The sequence below is a fragment of the Acartia tonsa genome, chromosome 2 (genome assembly GCF_053477335.1).
Source record: "Acartia tonsa isolate MP-2025a chromosome 2, ASM5347733v1, whole genome shotgun sequence".
NCBI lineage: Eukaryota > Metazoa > Arthropoda > Copepoda > Calanoida > Acartiidae > Acartia > Acartia tonsa.
The window spans coordinates 36,776,925-36,801,826 of NC_137261.1; the positions used below are offsets into that span (position 1 = coordinate 36,776,925).

General features: G+C 31.2%; 1 protein-coding gene across 1 annotated transcript in view; it reads right to left on the minus strand.

Annotated features, from left to right (window-relative positions):
* The window catches only part of Mef2 (myocyte enhancer factor 2), a 33,217-nt gene extending 18,025 nt beyond the window's left edge, over nucleotides 1-15,192 (minus strand). The window contains exons 1-4 of the mRNA XM_080150682.1: nucleotides 15,042-15,192; nucleotides 3,681-3,818; nucleotides 2,680-2,745; nucleotides 156-317 (exon numbers count right to left, since the gene is read on the minus strand). Coding sequence (XP_080006808.1) covers nucleotides 156-317; nucleotides 2,680-2,745; nucleotides 3,681-3,818; nucleotides 15,042-15,095 — 420 coding nt within the window. The 5' untranslated portion in view covers nucleotides 15,096-15,192. The remainder of the gene's footprint in view (nucleotides 1-155; nucleotides 318-2,679; nucleotides 2,746-3,680; nucleotides 3,819-15,041) is intronic.
* Nucleotides 15,193-24,902: the final 9,710 nt, after the last annotated feature.

Below are 24,902 nucleotides of genomic sequence, written 5' to 3' on the forward strand. Positions count from 1 at the left end.
ATTGAATTTTGATTGGTTGATTCATTAAGTTGAGTGTCCAAACGTTTCAACCTCTTATTGTTATCAAAAGAAGAGGTAATTTTGTGTATCATCATTTGGGATGCACATCAATTTATCGTCCATTGTCTTATCCCTTTTGATCCCCGCGAACTTACCCTAGCTCCGTTGAGTTGACTCTTCTGCATCATGAGATGGAACTCCTCGTCAATCTTGTTATACTTGGCCTCTGTGCGCGGAGTTAGCGTGTAATCGCCATCTCCGTCGCTGTCATCGCCGCCAGGGCTCCCAAGCCCGCCCTTGTCCTTCTTACTCAACGCCTGATAATATCAAGAATTTGGGATCATGGAAAGATAAAGAGGTAGCGGGTTTCGTCGTATTTTCACAGTTTCTTCCTATTTCTAGCCCCTGTGGGAGCTACAAACTTGCGGGGAAATCATTAAACCTAACCTAACCTAAAAGAACCTATTAAAAGCTTTTCTGTGAAAAAACACGAGAAAACCCTCTACTTAGTTTTATATAATGTTTTGGTGGGAGGATTGTGGAACCTTCTAAATAAATATACCAAAACCTTACCGGGACCCACATAAAGCTTTTAAATGTAGCTGAAATACTGGAAGATTTTTCAGTAAAAATAAACAATCAGATACACAGACCACCGGTCTTTATTTATATATTAGGCATTAGGTATATATATTAATATATTCTTAGTTTAAAGATTTATTTTTACAAAAATATATTTCATTTCCTATCATATGTTTTTTTTATAAACCATATATATGCTATTTACGTCTTTATTAAAGAGGATGTTAAATTTGAGTCGTAAATTAAAAATAAAATTAAGTGTATATATAAATGTTATTTGCCCAGCAATAGAGAATAGTTTTCTCAGCAAAAAGAGAAAAAAATATTTTTTTAAAGTTTACTGTAATTAACTTTAATTTAAATAAAATTGGTACTAATTCCATCTACAATTATAGTAAGGTGCAATTTATATGCCTAAATAATCTTTCTTGGAAAGCCCAACTCAGTCCACCCATAAGATCATTTTAATTTTTTAAAATTATTTATATCATAGACTACTGATTGTACCATTAGAATATCATAATATCCTCCCAGGACCTAAATGAAGCTTTCGTAAAATAGAGAACTCAATCAGTTCAATGTTTAGTAAGATCTTAACGGACAAATAAAAAACCTTAATCCTATAATATTAAGTACCAAGTTTTTTTTTGTCTGAAGATAAAATAAATCGGAAAATTATACTCTGAATTGATTATTCTTTTCAGGGAAGATCTTTAAATGTCTTTGGGTGAAGGGGGGTATAGGATTTTTCCCTTACCTTTCATCTCCTAGAGGCTGGGGGAAAAGCAACTAGTAATTTATATACAAGGCTAACCAAATGGAACACGCGTATTATAAATTGTGATAAAACACGTCTATGTTCATGTATTTAGTTTGTAAAATGATATCTGCTAAAATCTCATTCCTAAGCACGTCACAAAATTAGTTGAAGCAAATCAACATAAAAATTTTAGATTTCTGACGCGTCGCGCTTTGAAATATATACATCTACGCTTAAAACGTAGCTTTACAAAGTGTCTAAAAAAATCAGCCTTGTGACGTCATAATAATGAGGGATTATCCATCTCTATTTTAGGGGTTTTCTATCCCATTTCTCCTCTCAACTCCCTCATTTTTATGACGTCACATGGCTGATTTTAGAGACAATTTGTCCAGCTACCTTAAAACATGGAATCGGATTATATGAATCATAGCTAATGAACTTTACCAAATGAAACATCTAGAAAGAATTGTTTCTTTCTATTTTTAATATAGAAATATGGACACTGCAAATTTGTACCAACCAATCATGATATTTAAAAGTAAGCAAAAGAATACGAGAACGTGTTTATTTTGATAACTTTATAGTTTATTGGGGTATAGTCCCTTTCGTAACATCGCACCTTATGGGGCGATTCTTTGTACTTTTCACAGTAGCTTTTCTCCTATTTCTAGCCCCTGCGGGGGGCTCTAACCCTGAGGGGCCAATTACCTAACCCTGTGGGGCAATCACCTAACCAAATTTAACCTAAAATAACCTATATAAAGCCATTTTAGAAATACGACAAATCGCCCCTTATGGGGCGATGTTACGAAAGGGACTATTCCCATTTATTGTCCAAAGTTTAAAATTATGTATCGTATTAGCTTATTATTATTGGAGTTTTAAATTTTTATTACCCGGTTTAAAATGTTTACTTCAGATTTAATTGTATAGAACAAGCTTGAATTATTAATGTTCGATAAACATCTAATTTGATTAAGAATAATATCACAAATCACAATAATGATAAGGAATATCAATAATGAGGGAGGATGCATTAGACCTTAATTATACTGGTGCCCAAACACGTTAACTCATGCGCGCGTTGGCATAAAAACTTTGCGGAATATAATTAAATCTTGATAAAGTTGTATAAACTATAAGTGCCAAAACTTAAACTTATTCACTAACAATTAATATAAGCAGAACGGTAATTTTGTTGATCATAATTTGGGTTGACCTTCAATTTATTGTCCATTTTCTCTTGAAGATAACTTTAGACGGTCAAACGACCAGACCCTGGTTAAAAGTGGTTGCAATACTGATAATTAGATTATTAAAAAATGAATACTCACATCAATAATATTTTTATTTGTAAGAGATTCATGTGGCTCGTTATACTCTGTATACTTCAATAACACCTAAATAAACAAAAATTAATTAAAATTAAAAAATATTTATAAGGATAGGTCAATGAATGATAAATATATTAATCTTCCTATATCTCGCTCGGTTTATAATATTACGTTTAACATAAACAATTATATATACCGCTTTTACTGAAAAGTCCGTATGTTTTTTTGAACATGTTGATTTTCAAATTTTTTTTTACATGATGCAGTTGTCTCAATTCAAATAAAATAATGATTCTCTAGGCAATTAGTCACCATGCAATAAGCTAATCGAAATAGATATCCTGATTTTTTTATCCTTGATTTTAGAGAATATTTGTCCATCCATCCTAAACCTGTGTGTCCGTGACCTTAGCAGCCTAATGTGAATAAATTATTCATATAACATAATGCAGTTTCACCAAGTAACTTTTTTTATCCCCGAAAAAAAGAATAATATAGATAAATGACATTAGTTCTTCTTTTAGCATAGCAATACTACATTTTATTATTATCCTGAATATAAAAGATAAGTAAATGATATTGGGCCTTACATATTTCTTCATATCTGTGAAGGGCTAAGAAATCCTAGGCTATGCTAGGAAATTCTATAGGATTTCATATGTGCAGCTTCTTAAGATATCAATAAAGTTATTCTTTTGGAGTAACTGAAATCAGAAATTTATAATAAAACTCTAGTTAGGATTTCTAGAACCCGTTTTTAAGACATTAGCAAAGTGGTTATAAGGAGAATTTTATGAAGTAGTTCTCGTGGAGATAACATTGCATTTAAAATTTTGAAAATTAAATTTCTTGTAAGAAGGAGCAGATAGGATTTTCATAATAATTCTTATTAGATATTAAATTAGTATAGCTTGTTTCTACTCGAGAAAAAGTAGAATCTATATATTACTACATTGCTTATGAATATACTTGTCCTTGTTAAATTGAAATGACTATCCTACCTTATCCATATCAGTGCTAGCATACTGGTATAGCTTATTACTGCTGGAGAAAATGATGAGGGCTATCTCACAGTCGCAGAGTACAGATAGTTCATATGCCTTCTTCATCACTCCAAACTTTCTCTTGTTAAAGGTCACCTAAGAAAAATATATTCAATTATTCATATGCAGTTTTGCAGTATTTGTTAGCATCACTTACCAGACGAGAACTGGTTTGTTATAAATGTTATGATCGTTGTCAATCTTTTGTATTGCTATTTTATTATCGATAAAAAGACTTTGATTATGTTACCATCATAAGGAATTACGATATATGGTATCTATAGGTTTTGGTGAATACCAAACCTAACATAACCTAAAAAATATACAAAATGTTTGGTAAATATTAGCTATAACCACGTGTTGTAAATGTCATAGTGTCGACATTGAAAGTATTTCTCATAATTATAATAAACAATAAAATTTTCATATTTTTAATAGCAAAGAAAAAGTGCTTTATTTTTTTAACTAATTTTTTTTTATTTTTTGCCATATCTCTGGACAAAATTAAAATGTACAATAAATACCAAAAAGTCTTGATAGTTACTACACTTTAAAAGTTAAAACTTTGAAATTCAACTCGTATGCCTATATAAGAACAAAAGTAAGTGTTTTTACCCATACTTGTAAATGGACAACAAATTCCCCCCCCTTCTATTTTTTAATGTTTGATACAACGTGTTTCTAGCCCTGCAGGGTTCTATACATGCACCTTAGGGCCCTATACCTGTGGGTTACTATAATAAATGGACTCCTTAGGATTATTACTGTAACTAACCTTACCTAAAATGAATGTAAAAATATGGTCTAATTGCTAAATGAGGGAAAACGCCAAAAAGTATAGTAAACTTTCTAGCAGACTAAGTAAGTCTACTCTATTTTCTTTGTCTATATCTCTCAGGGATTTCAGGGGAATGTCTAATAACATTAAAAAGATTAAAATTATTGGTGGAAAAGGTGACCTCTGTTAGTTTGTACTACGCAATCAAGATTTAATTAAAGTGACAAAAGTTCCAAGCTAAAGAAACTGTTTTCTGGAAAACAAGTGTAGTACATGTAGATTACAAAATACATGAGTACAACTTTCCATCATTGTAGCGCAGCTACTTTTTAATTTTGGCCTTTTAAAAAAGGTCGTAGAGGTAAGTTGCAAAATGGTTATAATTTTCTTATTTATCGATAGAAATTACCAATTTATTGAGAATTCCTGAAACTTTAGGTTTAGTATGTCTTGATTTGTTAATTTACCAAACAGATGAGAAACATGGTACTTTTTTTAAACATAGCCACTTGTGATCATTTTTAAAGGCTATAACACAACACCAGCATCTTTACCTTTATAATTTGAAGAATATTGAATCAATTTAATAATTATTACTTTAGTCTAAAGTGTGGTTATTCCTGGTTATTATAAAGTCACGTGTTTAAAAGCATAAGGAGTTGTAAGGCTTTAAATAACGGCAGGGATGTGGGGATTTGTAGTCAGGCTTGTTTTTTTCTCTAAAAATAATTAAGAGATAAAACAAAATCTTTTTTATTTATATTTTTAATGCAATTAACTTCTAGAAGGATGTTTGGGGTAATGTTTAGGGGTTGTAAACAACATCCCCCTTAGAAAATAATTTAAGGAAGCTTACCTTGCCCTTGTTTTCCACCCACTTAATTTACACCCCTCACCCTCTGTCCATACACCTTGTTACAATTTAAATATTGATCTGTTAAACTTTACAAAAAAAAATTTAAAAATTTAAAAATCTATAAAAACTATCTAAGACAATTTAAATATCATGTTATCCCCCGTAAATACTTATTAATATTGAAAAGATATTAAAACAGAGAGAACATTTTAAATCACGTTTTTAATACATATTAAAATACTTATGTAATGATTTTTTTAATTTTCTAATTTGAAAATATACTTTTTTACATTAATAATTTGAAAATATACTTTTTTACATTAATTATAATATGTAGGTTGTGCCAAGCCAGGTTTTTAAAATTTTAAATTTTAAAATAAAAAAAGATCCTGAAGAGGAAAAGGTTAACCAGCCACAAATGCTCAAAAATAAAACATATAACCAAAACATTAAGGAAGAAGTTTTCATCTGTCCCAGAAAAAAACATTTTTCTACCCTTAGCTGCCATTTAGCCGCTAAAAAGCAGCAGCTAGCCCGTCTAAAAATTTATAATGAAGAATCCAAGTTGTGAAGTAAGGTAAGGCCTAGTTAGCTAAAACATGAAAACTTGAAAAGCGAACCTATCATGCAATCATTGAATAAAAGTAATAGAACAGTTACCTGCTTTTCTCTTTTTGAATTTTCCTACGTTATAACCAACATGTATAGTAAAAATATCTATAGATACGTTTTTGACTAGCATTCGAACCTGTTAGGTTCTTTAAAGCAAACTTTAAGCTGAGCTTTGATAAAAGAAATGACCTTATCAAACTGAAGAAACAACCTGTTATTTATTCTATAATTAATTAATCTATGTATTCTCTCTTGTAAGAATATATGTAGGTAATATGTATGCTCTTTATGAAAGGTCAATCAATAAACTTTAAGGACACCGTCATACAGTTAGGGTAATGAATTAATTTCTATAAAATAGAGTAAGACAAATCTAAATTATAGTGTTGTAATTTCATAATTCAAAAAAAAACTACTATATTAAAAGATAAACTATAATATTTTTGTTTATTGATAAGAAAATATATAACCTTGTGATTGAATGTCTATAGGAATCTTTAAATTGATTAGTTTTCATATCTAGACATTTTATCTTATTTCTATGTCAATATTACAAAAGAATTAAATAGTAAATACAGAAAGAAAAAGAAGATCTTTATTGAAAAAAAAATTTAATTTATCTCAGAAGACTTTATTTTTATGAATACTAAAAGATAATACAAGTTAAGTCACTCTACTTAACTGAAATCAATTCAATCATTTGACTGTCATAGCAGATTTACTAATATAATATGTTTTCAAAGGACAAAGATAAAACATGAAAGAACCAAATCATGCTAAAAGGTATAGAACAAAGGTCCTAAAAAGGGTATGTCTTGGAATAAGTCATCTTTACGCCGTGTCATTCAGCTGGATATTTCAATCTGTTCCTAATCTAACAATCCGCCTGTTATATTGACCTAGACTGAAGTTCTCTCAGGCCAACAACATAGGAAACCTATGATTTGTCATTTCGCATAAAATCAAAGCTACAACTCTGTTATATTATCCATGTTTCACTATTCAATGTTAAGTTAAATGTACTATTTCCTTTTTAAAAAGTCCTATGGAAAAAAAACAAGAAAAATAATAACTGCCTAGCAACCAACCAAAAACAATTGTGAAGGGGGATTTCCCCTTGCATCGTCCAACAACGCAATTCCTGGCACCACTTACGTCTTTTACCCAAAGTTATATGTACATTTCAGGTAAAATTGTTGTTTGCCGGAAAATATACAGAAAATGAAGAAAAAAAAATTATACAAAATGATTAGAATCTGATACATTTTTTTAGTTACCTAGTATTAAACTTGGAATCATATAAGGGAGGGGATTTAACCCTTTAAAACAGGGTATGGCTACTTTTAACTCTTGATTGGTTGGTTTAAACCTTCAGTGCCCAAACTTGAATTTACAATTTGTATATCATCATTAGGGGTGTACAAAAATTTACTTGTCTTATCTCTTGAAATCCTAGAAGAAGACCAAAGTCTAATATAAACTGTCTTCCCGATCATATTACCCTGTCAATTTACCTCAATAAAACTATAAAACTGGCTCCTAGGGTTACTGTGTATAATTGCATCACAGTGAATTTCAAGTCTGGGCTGGCCTAAATCTATGATATGATAACATTAAGCAGCCTTAGTTACCAACATGGAGTGGACAAAAATGTGATGAGAAAATTAATCTGCAAATCAAAGAAAAAAATATTTTTGCACTGCAATTATTTAGTTAGTAGTTACAAGAACGATTTCTTCAAAACATTGCTTCAACCCCTAAAAAATTATTGAAGAACAGGGGCAGCTACAATATATTATTGAAGAACAGGGGCAGCTAGAATATATTATTGAAGAACAGGGGCAGCTAGAATATATTATTGAAGAACAGGGGCAGCTAGAATATATTACTGAAGAACAGGGGCAGCTAGAATATATTATTGAAGAACAGGGGCAGCTACAATATATTATTGAAGAACAGGGGCAGCTACAATATATTATGTAAAGAAGGTTAGTACTACTTAGCATCTAGGGGCTCTCTTAGGCGGGAAAACTCATCCTAGCACTTAAATGAAGCTTATCTAATTTGTAGACTTTGATCGATTTTAATGAGAATCTCAGCGAAGCTTATATTTTATATGGCCTCAATGGCTGTACGTCTTTTACAATTCTTCCACATAGTAGCTTTGTATAAAATATAGTATAAACTGTATTTTGCAATATATATAAAAAAGAAAGAAATATTTTTTTGAAAGGCGGAAAAATGCATTTTTTATGATTTAAAAATCAAAAATCTTTTAAACTTTTTAAAGGCATTCAATAAATAGGTATATCTAGCTCAAATATTAAGAGATAATACCTTCTTGTATATCCCATATGATAATAATCAAAATTACTCCTTCTGTAGATCAAGATTATTGGTTGAAAGTTTGAACCAACCAATATAGATTTAATGAGGGTATGTGTTTATAAAACTTTGGGTACCTACATAATTTACAGTACAATGTCCTATCCCACCCTCATATTAATAAAGCAATTTTGTAACTGCTCAAAAAGAAATTTGTCAAGAAAACTTGTAAATCAATAATTGAATAATTCATTGAATTGATAAAAAGGAAATGCCACAAAAGTCTAAAAGTATGTTTGACTTACCTTTGAATATCCCAACCCTTGTTATTAACCATTATTACTTATTGTGCGTAATTTTGTATATAAAATATGAATAGGTTGTATAAAGAAAATAATAAATAATAATAAACCATAATGCAGTTCTTTACAGGTAGGGTCAAGTATTCACAGAAACTCATTTTCTCAGGGAAGTTTTTGTTTTTGCTCAACCCCTGCGGAAATTCCTTGTGCAAATAAAATTAACCTAACCTGACCCAAAGTAAAAAAAACAAAAACTACGAAGAATGTGGAAGGAGGGGGGGGGGGGGGCGTGGTGTCAATCCACAAAATTGAATGAACTAATAAAAACAAACTCTAGTTCTTAGTAGTCAACAGTAAGTTTTGGTATACATATTTAATAGAATGGACAATCTTGGATGACACAATCTTGGATGACGTGTTGATTCTAATGTTTCACTTTCAAATAACTTTCCCTATGCCCCGATTTGTTTCCCTGTGTATGAGATAATCAATGTTATTACGTACATGCTACATACAATAGGGTCCCTGGTCAGACGTTCATAAAAATAAATCATGTAGAAATAAAATCATTGTGTTGGCATTTTTAATGGCCCATTTTTACCATAGTTTTAGATGTTATTATGCAGTTACTTGAAATATTAATTTTTCAGAGTTTTATTTTGATTTAAAAATGCATCAATATTTCTACAATATGTAGCAATTTTTCAGTTGCCTATATTAACATACGACGCTATTCTGATAAGATATTTATTTTGACTTATAGTCTTTCCTAAACAATATATATTTCAGTTTTATTATTTATGAATAAATGTCCATGTTCTGTTTGTACAAATCCTCCATAGGCATAATCCCTCATATAAAATTATTTATTCAACATTAGTATTTTCGTCTACTCTGACCTAGCCCGCAATCAAAGTTATTAAAGAATAAGTAAAGTAATGAATTTACGACTCTAACGCGAAGGAACTTTAAGACGTCTTTCCGATTAGAACATAGATTTTAGGACCTTGTTATTTCATTATTCCGTCTAAACATGGTCGGGTGTGAGTGTGTGGGTTTCACTGGGTGTGCCTACGTACGTGGGCAAGTGTAGGTTTCCCTTCGCCCTTTCAAAATAAACCCCTTCTTCTACCTCGAAAAAATTTAATTCTAGAGAGTTGAAAAAATAATGTTGTTTTGAATTTAGAGAAGCATTTGATTAGAGAAATACTTTTTACAACATCTTTTGGTGCAAACAAAAATAAAGAGATCTGTAAATTTCTAGATATTATATGTTTTGTTCTTAATTCTTTGTAAGAACAATAAGTAAACAAAGCAAATATTTTGTTAATTGTTATCAACCTATATATTTCTATTAACAAAAAGGTCATTATCTAAACACTGGAATATCACCAAAAAAAATTTTAAAATTATTTCAACTTAGACAGCCTATTCCCACTATCCCTTACAGCCTGGGTGCAGGGGAGTCAGTCTGGATATTATGGACTTTGTACAAGGAGTAAGTTGAATTATATAAAACAAATTGAATAAAACATTTATTAAGGGATAGAAATTTAAACCAAAGCAAATTTTTTTTTAATAGCCATAATTGATAATATACATTTGTTTTAATCAGTGCAGTGGTGTGAAGATTGGGGGGATTCAACCCATATATAACCCCCTATGTGAATCGCTGTGCACGCCACTAGTTTCCATAAAGATAACTCAATTAGATTTAGATTTTTGTGTAGATAAAATTCCATGCCTTGCCTTAAATTACTATTATAATTTTCAGAGTACCTATCCCTGATCCCTGGTAGGAATAGAACTGGTCAACAATAATATTGGAAATAAACATAAACTTTAACTCAAAATGCGCCAGTACAACCAGGGAAAGGGATAAGTACTATTTAATTTAAAAAACAACATCCGTCAAAAAACATCAGATGAACTTGTGGCAAAATGACATTATCCTGCTTCAAGCAGTTTTTTCAACAAATTTACTTACAATTTTGCTTCGACTCTAATACTTTTAAATTCTGATTATTCAGTTCAGGTACCATACAAGTGTTAATGTTCGGTTGTCCTACCGCTTCAGTGCTTCGCTTTTATGGATGTTGTCATCCTTGTTTTTTATATAATGAATCCTGTAATAAAATCAATAATCATTTCCTTTTCTTAATCCTAGGATAATTAAAAGATAGAGAATATCATCTTCATAGAAATTGATCTTTGTGTTTTTACAACAAGGACCTGTTTAAATTGGAAGAAAATTTATGAAATAAAATCAGGATAACAGTAATTTTATAATAATACCGTTGAAATACTTTAATTAAAGCCCATTTAAAACAAGCTATTAAAAAGAAAAGTCACGCTGGAAAGAGAAGTAAGCAAAGGTTAAGTATATTGTAATATTTTATTATTTAAGTGGCAAAGAATGTCCCTTAGATCTTATCCACTTAAGATATATCTTAAGATTTACTAACAAATGGGGTCTAAGGGAATACAAAGAGACATACAGACCGACTGACCATTAATAAGGTGGGTCCACTCTTCAAATAATTTGAATGATAACATAATATATATTCTCATTGAGGATAAACAAAATTACCCCTTCCGTAGAGTATAATCATTGCTGTAAAAGATTAGAAGCTACTTGTTTGTACCAACCAATCAAGATTTAATAAAAGTACCCAAACTTTAATTTACAGTCAATATTTCCTCCCTCCCTTCCAACAATGTTCCAAATAATTACAGCTAATCTTAATAGTCTCAATTGTCCCAAGTGTAAGTGGACAATGTCCCAGCCATATTCACTGATTAAGGACGGAAAAGAAAGAATTACAGCATACAAATTAGGTTTTGGACATTCAGCAACTGTTTCAGTACGAAGAGAATACACAGTTGATTTTGAATAGCGCAGCTGCGCTCCAACCGGAGCAAGTCTGTACATCTGCCAGTTATCAAATGTTTTTAACTTAAAATTTACGAAGCTAATCAAGCCAATCTATTTACAAGTCGTAAATTCTTGATTGAATTATCACTTTTATCTTTAAAAATATTGTCAGAAATTTATTACTGCGCTTTTTATGGACATAATAGTCCTTTGTAACATGTCTTGTTCACACATATAATTAGTTGAGACAATTGCCATTATTCTAAATGGTAATCATGAAGGAGTTTGATACTAGTTTTCAAGTAATATCTAGAAAAGGGCAGCCCATAATTTTCATCAAAACTCTTTGTTAGCATTTGACAGGTTTTTAGCTACTTTACACTTTAAGGCTACTTTTTATAATATAGTATAGATTTAGATATCGATTTTATATTTGATCGTTTCATCAAAATGAAAAAAGCATCGCATAATCAAGAATAAAAACGCTTGTACGTATTTAACGACATATTTTCATGAAATGGTTACCCATATTTTGAATTAACATTCTGTTTCATTTAATCATACTAAAATTGCAGTCGATATATTGAGGTGTGGAGGTCATATCCTTCCCTTTTATAGGTGTTGTCATCCTAGTTAAACTAGGAATTAAGACGCAAAAATTATAATTACCTTTAATTAGTTTTATTAATAACTGTTGGACTCCAAAAATAGATTCTTAAAATTACTTTTTAAAATGATTTACTATGATTCGTATGAAGCAATTATGTTAAATATTAATACGATTAATAAATATTAAGTTAATCTTGGTCTATTTTTAGAAACAATATCATTTTTGCGTATTCATTTGAAACAGTTTTACCTAGCTATTCTGTATACCATAAAGTTTTCGTTTGTATGTATTTACGCAGCTATTTTCAACCCTTTCAAATATCTTACCATGGGATATCTTTTCAAATTGATTTACTTGGTGGTTAAACCTCATGGAAAGGTATTTATGTGTCTCAGATATGATTACAAAAACGACAGGTAACTTTTTCCACGTTTTTGAGCAAGCAATTAAAGAATGTGTTGTAACAAAAATAAATTTAAAAAATTTTGTATCTGTTTCTTGTCATATTACTATCTATTTCAAATATCTGAACAATTTAAAAATATTTTTTAAAATATTAAATCCCAAATTTAAATACATTTGATTTTCTTTAGTAGTACTGAAACTTCTCTTTAAAAATCTTCTAATATGTGTTAAAGACAAAGACTCTTTGGTTTAAAAAAAGTTTTGGGCCTTTTTAGAAATTTGATTGGGTAGTACAAACTAGAAGTGTTTAAATTACAATTTTAATCTAAAAAAGGGGTATTTTTGTTTTTATGTTTTTAAAAGCAGATTTTACAGGTTTACTGTATTTCATTTTATGCATTATGTAGAAAATTTACATTTTTTTTTTTTTTAAGACATGATATATGACGAATTGTAGGCTTTAAAATTGTTTATATTATAAAGGAAATCTTGATGTAATGAGTCATTGAATTGAATAATATCAGGGATCTTAAGGGATAAGACAATGGATACTTACTAATATGTATAGGCATTATCTAATGTCTACTTGAAACCCATATCTACAATTTTTTACTATATCATACCAATGAATACTATGTTGTTATATTAATAGCTTTAAATTTTAACATAATTAATACATTGAAAAACATGGTAGGACTCTGACGGGGATAGCCTTAGGATTCTTTATCATGTCTTCTAATTTAGGTAATTTAATTAAATGTTGATTGGTTGGTTCAAACTAGCAGTGTCAGTACTTTTTAACCAATAATAGTCTTCAGAGGGCGTAATTTTGGTTTATTTTCATTTGGAGTGTACAATTTATAACAATTTATCGTTCATTGTCTTATCCTATAAAATCTCTGAGGAATCTGTAGGTTTGAATCCTGTTATTTGATCCTGTTTTGTAAATTATACTGATGCAATTATGTATATTACTAGTACTGACCACAATGCATTATGAGCTTTTCATTACTCATTCTTTCAAGATTATTTATTCAAAGGTTTATACATAAATATAAACGGTAAATTTATTCAGTGATTTTTGTCAAGTAATAAGTGCCCATGGCTATTGACATTTCTTTATACTTTATACAAATTTCAAGATGTCTGCTTGTCATCTGTGTGTCTGTCTGCAGATTAAGATATCGCTAACAACTGGACAGATATAGTTCTACTTTAAAATCTAGCTTCTAAAAGGTCCTGGAGAGGTTTATTCTAACTGTTTTGGGGGGGGGGGGCACCCCTACCTTCTCAATAAGAATCGCCCTGGAAATTATTTAAAAATAAAACTGAGAGTAAAGGTTTAACTTAAATCCCCCCCCCCCCTTCCCTTATCTGCCCTTACATGAAATTTTAATTGATATTTAAGTCGACATTATAACCAAAATTTTGCATTTCTACTGAATTTCATTTATTTATAATACTTAAGATTACCAGTACTTTCTCCAAAGTACCAAGGAAGCACAAAAGACCCCCCAACCATTTATTTTTAATGGGGGGGGGGGGGGGGTATGCTAAAACACTGTATTGGGTCCTAAACATATGGGTCAAATATTTGCATAAAAAACACCAACACATGAAAATATAAAAACCTTCCCTTTTTCAATTTATTTCAAAATAAGGGAAGGGGGATTTCTGTGCTTGACTGGCACTTTGAGGGAAAAGGTCAGATAATCTTTTATATTTTACTTAGTGTTAAACATTAAAAGATTTTGAGATTAACGTATTTTAGTAATCTTAATGTGTACTGAACATTTAATGGAAAAATACACAGCTCATATTTTACATTAAATTTTATAAAACATGAACTTTCCATTAAGAATTTTGAAACTGATGGCATAAGTTTTCTTTCATTGAATGCATAACATTATTTTGAACCTAGATTTTGTTTAGTAATGCAGGATGGTAAGGGATATAAGACAATTGTCGACATGATATAACCCTGTGCCTGATATGACCTAACCAAACCTAAATTAAAGTAAAACATACGAAAAACTACCTCTCTCTTTTAGAAAGAGTGGGGGTGAGGTATTCTATACACTTTGAATGATATTGTCCTTGTTTAACCATATTTCCTACTGCTTTATTGCCTTATTTTTTTTCTTTTTTATATACAAGGAAAAAATATTATTATTTTGTTGTTTATGTGCAAATGTTCTTGCAATTTATGTTATAGTTTTATCATTTGCAATACATTGAATGTTGAATAAGCCAGTTTGGTTGGGTATTTTATAAACTTTAACTAAAGTGAGTCATTTAACTGTTTATGAATTGAGTTATGCAGACTGTTTTCAGGATAGGGGTAGGTTTACTAAATAAACCATGATCTTTCTTTAGTATTTAGTAACATTACTGTTTTGGGATTTAATTATTCTTGTCTAAATATGTAATCACTGAAAGCTGATTTTACAGTACATTCTCCTCTATAGTTTTGTTAACAAAAATTTTAAGCAAATAAAAAGATTTCATTCGGAGAATAATTATTTTGTCTGCTGTTGAACTATCCCTGTTGTTTACCTGTCTGTTCCGTTCATCCGTTATTCTGGAGATCTGGATCTTTTTCCTCCCCATCTTGGACAGCTTGACAGGTAAAATTTTAATAAATTAAACAAATAACTTTTTTTGCTCTGAGTTTTTCAACTTTTGATTGTCATTTTTTACATATTAAGTATCTGAAAGGAAAAAAATATTTTAATTTGGAAAAATTTATCAATATAAAAAAGATCTGGGTATAGTCCCTTTCGTAACATCGCACCTTATGGGGCGGTTCTTCGTATTTTTCACAGTAGCTTTTCTCCTATTTCTAGCCCCTGCGGGGGGCTCTAATCCTGCGGGGCCAATTACCTAACCCTGTGGGGCAATCATCTAGCCCAATATAACCTAACCTAACCTATTAAAAGCTATTTTAAAAATACGACGAATCGCCCCTTATGGGTCGATGTTACGAAAGGAACTGTTCCCAAATATCTAATAAAAGATTAGGTTTTATTTTGAATTGAAAAATCTTATTGCATTATTTAATAAAAACTACATTCCTACAAAACGAGCAGATTTCGCCACAAAATGGTTAAATATCATATGAAACAAACTGATAAATAATAAAAAATAACCAAAAAAGACTGAAAATACTTAAAAAGGAATATTTAGCAACATATATAATTGTTACTTTATCGAGTTAAAAATCAAATACAAGTTTGTTTTCTCTATAATTGTGTATTCAATAACAGAAGTATTCACCTTAATAATATGAACAAACAAATTTATAATTGTTTATTATTGCTTCTCACCACATATCTGACAAAACCTACAAACCACACTCAATTTTTTGATGCGTAGCATCTATACAAACCTTCAATAACTTTTACAATCAGGAAACAAAATGAAGAAAGGCAAAAGCATACCCTTTAATTGCACAATCTTTGTCTTAAAGTTTCTTATGATTATTAGGCACAGCATTGAAACATTAAACGACAACATCTACAACTAGCGAAGCACAATGATATCAAAGTTTGACATGCGGAAAAAGTGAATTTTTAGTGTCCATATTGGACTAAAGAAACTGAAAAAAAGTTGATTATAGAGTAGTTTCGCTAATAAAACGCCGCTAATGAAAAACAGCGAAAAATTTTATTAAAATTTTTTTCTGATTCTTTGGACATTTTTGTTGATTTTGTAAGATAATTGAATATTACCAGACCCCCTATACTTTGTTGGTATACCTACAAATATATTGGACTGTTCAGTAGTTACAAGATCTGAGTATGGCAGGTCATTAATAAAAAAATACTTGAATGGCCTTTTAAGAACATTAAACAAGTAAACAGTTTTTAGTGTAAGAAGGGAAGGGTATAATGATTTAGCGTCCTGATTTGCCTTGTTTTATATTATTTTCTTGTAGGATTTGTCCTAACCCCAGCTATAATCTGCAGTTGTTGTGAACTTGCATTTTAATTTATTTAGACCTTCAAGTCTGACAGTTGTAGCCTATACACAAGGACAATAACTTCACAAGCATAGATAAGTACTCTAAACACTAGTACTGTGAACATTAAAGACAGACTGGCGGACCACGTCGGTGATAATATAATAGAAAATGCTTTTTAAAAGCGAAGCTTTTCTATAATTAGGGTCGTTCCGTCCGTCCGTACGTCCGTCCGTCCGTCCGTCCGTAACGGATAGCTTTTTTCGTTAATTTAGGCATGTTTGAATTGTCCTATTGATTTCAAATTTTGAATGGTGATTCCTTTAGTGATTAGGTACGATTTAGAAAGCGTAGCAACTCTATAATCATTACCAAAATGTCCGTACGTCCATTTTAAACATGTTGATTTTTTACTTTTTTAACAACAAATTTTTATGTGTTCTAATCATCCGATTGATCTTATTTTTGGTATATTGATTCCTGGGACAACAAAGTATAATGTTATTAGCGAAGCAACTCTATAATCAAGTCCTAAAAATGTAAGTATGTCCATAAACATAATTCTGTATAAAGCAGTTTTTCAACAAATTTACTTACAACTTTGCTTCGACTCTTATACATTTATATTCTGATTATTCAGGTCTGACACTATACAAGTGTAAATGTCCGTTTGTTCTACCTTTTTAGTGCTTCGCTTTTATGGATTTTGTCATCATTGTTGTAATAACAATCTTCGGGAAAAAAGTGGTTGTTTTTCATGTATTATTTTTTAATCATTATATGTTAGGTTAGGTTATATTAAGTCATTAGGAAACGGTTCTTGAGGGATAGGGCCTCCCGGAAGGAGTAAGCGTAAAGAAAAAAGTACACTCCAATTTTGTATATCTAGTAATGGAAAAGGTGGAGGGTTTCTGTGATCGCTTGGAACTTTGAGGGTAAGCACCAAATCATTATCTTATCTCTAATAACAGCCAAGAAAATCATTAGAATATCAATGTCTCCTTGACAAATCAAATTAAAGAGAGAAGCTATGCTTTCAAAAAGACACAACCCAATCTTTCCAGATTTTGTATAATTTTTTGAGGAACACGACTCCAGTGACGTCATATTTTTCTTTCCTGAAAAAGGGAAGGGGGGAAGAAAAAAAGAGATGGGAGAAAAGGGGGTTTTCCCCATCTCTTTTGAAGAGATTTTCTTCCCCCCTTCCCTTTTTCGGGAAAGAAAAATATGACGTCACTGGAGTCGTGTTCCTCAAAAAATTATACAAAATCTGGAAAGATTGGGTTGTGTCTTTCAAAAATTTAAAAAAAACAGGCTTCAACTTAAATTCATCTTATCTAATTAAAGGTCTGATATATAAGTCTGAAACTTATAGTGAATAATCCCTTAAAAAAATCTACAATAAATATTTTATTTGTTTAGGGTTCCGTACATAATTAAAGTAATATAGAAATGTGGTGAAGTGCTTACAAAATCCAATAAGTGATTAAATTTTTTCAAATTTTCTGTCCAGTTTTTCATTTGTTTAAGAGAATCTTATTCCTGCCCTGATTAGCCCAATATCAGTGCTGCACCAAAACATATTTTAGCCGTCAGAAAAAAGGTTGAAAAAAAGTTGCAAAATTTCAAACTTTACAACTGAATGAATGACAGAAAGGTTACAGATTTTGCCCACAATTAAAACAAATAAAATAACAGAAATCACACGAAAACAAGGTCGGATCCATTCATAACAAAATAAATCTATAAGAAATGCAATAGTTTATTAATTGAGCTTTTTAATCACCTTAATAGGTTTTAATTCTATAATGACAAAGTAGTACAAAAATGTTAAAAAATCTAAAATTATTATTTTACAGAGAATCGTTTGTGAGGTAAAATTGACTTAAAGTTCAAACATTTACAATTTGAGTTAGGAAAAAAAAGATGGCAGAAATGGAGGGGAGAAAAAAAAAGAATTTAGAATTTTTGATGCTGTGAGTATTGGTTTAAAAAATATGACGTAACAAAAAAAATTAGCCAATGAGAGGCCGTTATTGACCAATGGCGGCATGCGTAGTGGACTCTCATTGGCTAATTTTTTTGTTACGTCATATTTTTTAAACCAATACTCACAGCATCGAATTTTTAATAGTGTTCTGTTTTTAATTTGATATTTTAAAAAGGCATATTATATTTAATATATAATATCTAATTACTTTAAACGTCAAAACACTTTAAACTTCTAGTCATAAAATACTTTTTTTCTCTAACATATAATTATAAAAGTTTTTTAAAATTTGATAGATTATAAGTTGTTAAATGCTTTGTTTACGTTAAACAAGTACTTTTTAGGTAATTAGAGTTATGTACATATAATCCAAAGAAACTAATTTTTGAATAATTATTATTGACAAAATATTATATGTGTAATAATTGAAATGATTTGAAAATAAAAGTAAAAAAGCTTTTTTTTAGATGAAATATATCTTTGTCATATAAATTATTGTATATAAACCATTATATAATTAAGTTAATAACAATTTGTATGTACAAAATAGATCTAAAATTAATATAAGCATACATTTAATCCTTTATAAACACCAGGAAACATAATAAAGGATATGAACTGGTATTCTTCAAATATATCAGAATAGGACAGACATAGATTTAACTATTTATAACGAATTATTAGGCTGTGCTTTATTTTTATTGGCTAAAGTAACAGTCAATTAAAAATTTTTTTTTAGCATAACATTGATTATAATTTTTAAGCTATTGTATGATTTTTTTCTGTGATGCTATTGTGGAAATGTGATTTTGTAAGATAAACTATTGATAAATATGTTTTTAGGAGAAAGATTTCGTGAGTTTATACTTTTTATAATCGAATATTTCTCTTTTTTTATGACCACTGATTATCTGCTCAAGAACTCGTATTGTCCGTTTGTCCTTGTATATTTGTTGTTATCCTGCAACTCTGTTCTAAAATAAACTTTGTATAGTACAACCCCCTACCCTAGATTATAATAATGTTTATTCATGTAGTACATGGTTATAATCCATATTAATATCCATATATTACATAAATTATACTTACAGATTTTATTAATATGTATAATAGACCTAATTACAATTATATACATGTAAATACCTTATTGTTTATTATTTATCTTTAGGAATTTTACAAATCTTGTGTTTATAGGTGGATCTTGATAATAGAAGTTTTAAGTATTATATTTTAAAGCCAATAGAACCATGGAAAATTGAACGTGTTATGAGGGGCAAAAAATAGGACTTAATTTGCACGCTAATTTTCAGTGTTTTTTACAGCTTTTTTTTCTAGAAATGAAAATAATAGTATATAGCCTTTAAACCAAGGTATAGATTATATTCAACCTCGTTCTTTACGAAAGTTGTTATTTTAGAAAGCGCTTTTAAGCATATGTTTTGACTTTCAGAATATATTTAAGAATCAGGCTGGCTATCCCCATAGCTGCGTCCAGCAAGACCATACTTTAGTCCTGTCTTTGCCCCATTGTGTTATGTAGATATGATATGATACCAATACCAAAGATTAACCGAACAAGCGAGACCTTAAGAATTTGATAGTTATAAAATGAAAAGAACAACGAGATATATTGATTAAAAATTAATTTAATTGGAAAATTGTAGTTAGTTAGGTTTATAACTAATAAATCCCATTAAAAAAACATACGATGTACTTCACTGCAATTCAGTACTAGGACTTATATAAATAACAAAGAAAAACCTTTAAGAAGTTGACAATATAATTTCCATTTATATAAGTTTATTTATTTTATTTCCTCAATGTCATATTTTTCTGACTAATCATTTGAAAATGAAAGAAATAAAAAGTTACATAAATAGAAAAAGGAACAAGGTTTTGTTTGAAAAAAGAATAAATTATTTTTTTAATTTTTTTATGTCTGCGGAAACGAAAATGAAAATTGAAGAGAAATATTTTGTCTACTTAAGAAACACACGTTTCATTAATTTATTAAGATTTAAATAACTGCTGAAGGGATTGAATTTTCCTTCTTAGAGAAACTTTCTATAAGTCCCAGAGTTGTTTTAGGTTGTTTAAATTTTAGATTTATTTTTTTAGATGGTTTTCTGCTCTTTTCATACCCCTTTGTGCAAGCAAATACTCCCAGATTCTGGGAGCGCATCCGCTAGTTTATTCATAAAGAGAGACTGCAAATAACCTTTAATAACAAACTTTGTGCTTGTAAAACAAACTTCACTTTTTTGTTATAATATTTCTTTACATTTGTCTGCTAGAGATGTAACCATGAAAATGGTAAACACACGCACACACACACTCAACCTTCAATACGCATTTTCCTCAGTTTAGCAAAGACACAGAAAAGTATCTTTTTTTCAAAATCGGTTAAGTATACCTATTTAAAACAAATATTGTAAATAGGTTTACCTAATTTACCTTAATAAAACCAATTTAAGAATAACTATACCTACATGATTTTAAGAAAGTCTAAAAAAAGTAAAAACAATTATCTAGACTCAACTTACAAATTCTTCACTTAATTATAACACTCCAAATTGTTGACTATCCTGATCAACAATTTAAATTTGAGAAGACCTCTCCCTGACAAAGTTTAAGGCCTAGGCAGCCTTTCTCATCAAATATATATTATACACTAAAACTCTCCTCTATACTCCTCTCACTTGCAACACCAGTAAGGAAAAAAATATATGCAACAGTTAGAATTATTAAAACACATCATTTTCAATCTATTTTCTTTATTTTAGTTAAAAAGACAACTAATATATAGTACATTTAAGTATATGAGCGAAGTAAAACGTAACACTAATTTTGAGAAGAAAAAAAATTGAGAAAGTGAAAAAATTAGTACGGAATGCTTGAATCTATTTTAGGCACAGAAATTCTAAATATATCACACGGAATCCAAAATAAAACTATTCCGGGCATACTACACTTCCCCCCCAAACACACTGCTCAACCCCCCAAACTACATCCTCAAACCCCATCCCCCTTTCTAATCCCTCCCCACTATCACTTTCTCTCTTTTCCTCTTTCTCTCCTTTTATGTGCTTATCCCCACGAATCGTTCTCTCTGTGTTTCTCCCTTGAGCGCAGGTACAATCATTCGAGGTTAGTAATCACACTACTCCTTAAATAAGAAAAAATATCTAAAACTTATTTTTTTCGATCTGCAATATTAAAAGCTATTTAAAATCAAAATGAAAAATGAGTTTATGTTTCACGGTGTATTATAATAATATTTAAAAAATATATATTTTTAATAGAATTGTATCATTTTAATTTCAAATAAAATATCCACAGGTAATAAACAAACAACTATTCCTCAAAAGTAAAACATTGACAAACAAAAATCAAAATGGTTTTTACTTTATTCGATAGTTTTTCAGTTTTTTTTTCTGTAAACGGAAACTCATTGATTACAGTCAGGTTAGGACAAATATCTTAATTACTAATACAAAGATGAAAACGCAAAGTTAATGATGATTAAGGAGTATTGTGTCTGTGTTATAGCCACCACACGATTCCTAGAGCATACCTAAACTAATTCAAAATGTATATCTTACAATGTATATTATAGAACTAAATTATGTAATATATATTTTTTATAATATAATATTTATATATACGTTATTTAGATAATTTTTTTCTGAAAAAGAAATTTTGTATTTAATTTGAACTTTAAGGTACAGAAAACAAGTATAAAAAATTCTTAACAGCTAAGCTCAACAAATATCTCTACAAATCAGAATAGTTCGAATAGAATTAAAAATTATAATTGAATAAATAATGAAATGACTATTCCTTTATTAAAATTGGAGATAAAAAACTTCGTTTGTTTTTAGAATTAAATAGCATAAAAAGACCTAGAAATGCTCAATTTTCAAGCTCTAAATTAACAGACTTAAAAAAGGATTTGTTCTAAAATCTTTTCGTAAAGCCAAAGGTGCTTTCTGTTTGACTTTGAATGAGGTTTTTAAATCTAAAGTTTACATTAGAATACAGGAAGTATTACATTACTCTTAGACAGGTTCTTCAAATTCTATTCAAGGGGTTACAGTAAAAGACAAGATTGAATTATGCTGTAATTGAAAGGTAAAAATATTTCCAGGAATTACTTAAACTCAAGGAAATACACGAAATTTTTGGCCTAAAGACATAGAGAGAGAGATAAATAGGAGGATATAGAGCGAGATAAACGTAAAAAGAGAGAGAGAGAGAGAGAGAGAATAGAGAAAGGACAGGAAAAAAATAATAAAGCGATTTTATTAGGTATATTGAATATTTAAAATGTATTGTTTTGGTTGTGCTACTAGTGTGGTATTCGGCAACCGTGAGCCATGTCTATGGCAACCCTGACCTGGGTTCGGAGAAGGGCCGAGGGCCCTCCCCCGAGTCCTGGGGAAGGGGTCTGCCGATCCCCTCCCTATGCCTAAAATTAATGATAGATTCTGACAGCCTTATTATGGTTAAGCTGTATTGTTAATTCCCCCCACCCTTTCCAGGGATGGGGGATCATTATTGCCCAAACTGATTATTGTATATGTATTATATTGATTCTGTTTTATGATTACTTATTCCAATCTGTGTATTTATTGTTTGTTGTATATAACTTTAGTAAACCTTAGACCCTGAATAAAGGAACAACTGAATAGACTCTGTTTATTATTTAGTGATTGCTAGAGAAGCGTAGCTTCTCTATAATATATGTGTCCACGTCTGTTTGCACTGCCGTAGTCATTTGAACTCTGGTGTCTGCCATTTAACCTAGGCGGATACCACAACTTTTGGTGACAGCTGTGTGAGATTACGGCAAACCACAAGTGTAGAGCAGACGCGCAGCTGAGGCTAAGGTACTCCCAGCAGTGAAACTGGCAAAACTGACACAAGCAACCTGAATTACCCACCCTGGATAGCAAGGTCTAACTCTGTATCCGGCAGTTGTGGAAGCAAAACCTAGCAAAAGACCACTAAGTGTGGCGGAACCCGAGCTGCGGAGAGTAGCGAAATTGGACGAGAGACTGCGGAGAGCAGCGAAACTTGACAGAGAACCGCGAGAAGCGCCGACATCTAACGGAGGATTGAGCGCTCAAGGGCTGAAACAGGCCTGCGGACGGGCTGAAACAGGCCAAATAAGTGCAAACGGCTGAAAATAGGCCAACATTTACTGCAAGAGATAGCAGGATCCGAACCAGCGGCGCTGCAGGAAGGGACATTCCCTGCCGCCACCAGCCCGATTCGGATACACGGCGCTGCAGGACGGGACATTCCCTGCCGCCAACAGGCTGAAACAAGCCAAATAGCTGCGAGCTGTGAGCAAAAATACGAGTGTAGTGTACCAAGCAGAAGAAAAACTACGTTAACTCCAAGTATCCTGCGAGGCTACAGCGCAGCCACCCATCTAGAAAAACAGATATTATATCAAATTTTAGGGATTACCACCCTAGTGTGAAAGCTGAACAATAGATTTATGGGCAAGGCTTGGTAAACAAATTTGTTGTGTATTGTGATAAAGCCAAAAATAGAACAGGCTTGGTAAACAAATTTGTTGTGTATTGTGATAAAGCCAAAAATAGAACCTAGATGTAATATAACAATGCATTGATAAACAATCTGACCCCAAGCCTTCAGCACGACAAATACACCCCTTATCCCAACGGAAGGGGAGGGGCCCACCATAAATTGAAGCAAATACAATTGAGGTGACATAACAATAAGCTCAGGATTAAGGAAAAGGCACAATTACCTCACCACCCAGTTACTTCAAACCTGCAGCACCCCCCTCCCCATAGGGGGGAACGGACGGTTTTACCCCGTCCCCTCACGCGCTCCCCCTCCTACCCACGCTTGAATAAGTCCGTCCACGGTGCGGAGATAGCGACCGGGAGAACAGAGCGCCATTTACGGGTCGCACAGCAGAGCTTGGGACGCAACAAAAATTCAACGGACGAATAAGATAAAGCGGACCAATGAGAGAGCAGATTGAGGGATAGGTGCGCGTTTTACCTGTGTGCGCAAATCTGACGGCGCGTAGGCGCGTTGCAAGGAAAGGAGATTTCACACACACACACACACACAGGAGCGGAGCTACTCCATAGCCTCCAACAGAGATATTTTTAGAAAAAAAGACTTGCAAGCTCCTCCCTCCTATCTATAGTGTGATAAGGAAAACCAAATCAGTTCCTGACAGCAGTTCAGACCCTCAACAACTATCTACACCTACCAGCCTACTTTACAACTTAGAAGCTAGTGACAAGTACTCTAGTGTACACCTATTTTAGATCTTTGTAGTTAAACTACCAACCTAGTGATAAACAGTGTTGGCTGCTAGGCTAGAAAGCCCTAAGTGTAAACCACTTATAGTATTGACTTAAAACTTAGTGTCCCGCCGCTGAACCTTTGACCCGATGGAGCAGCCACAAGCAGGACG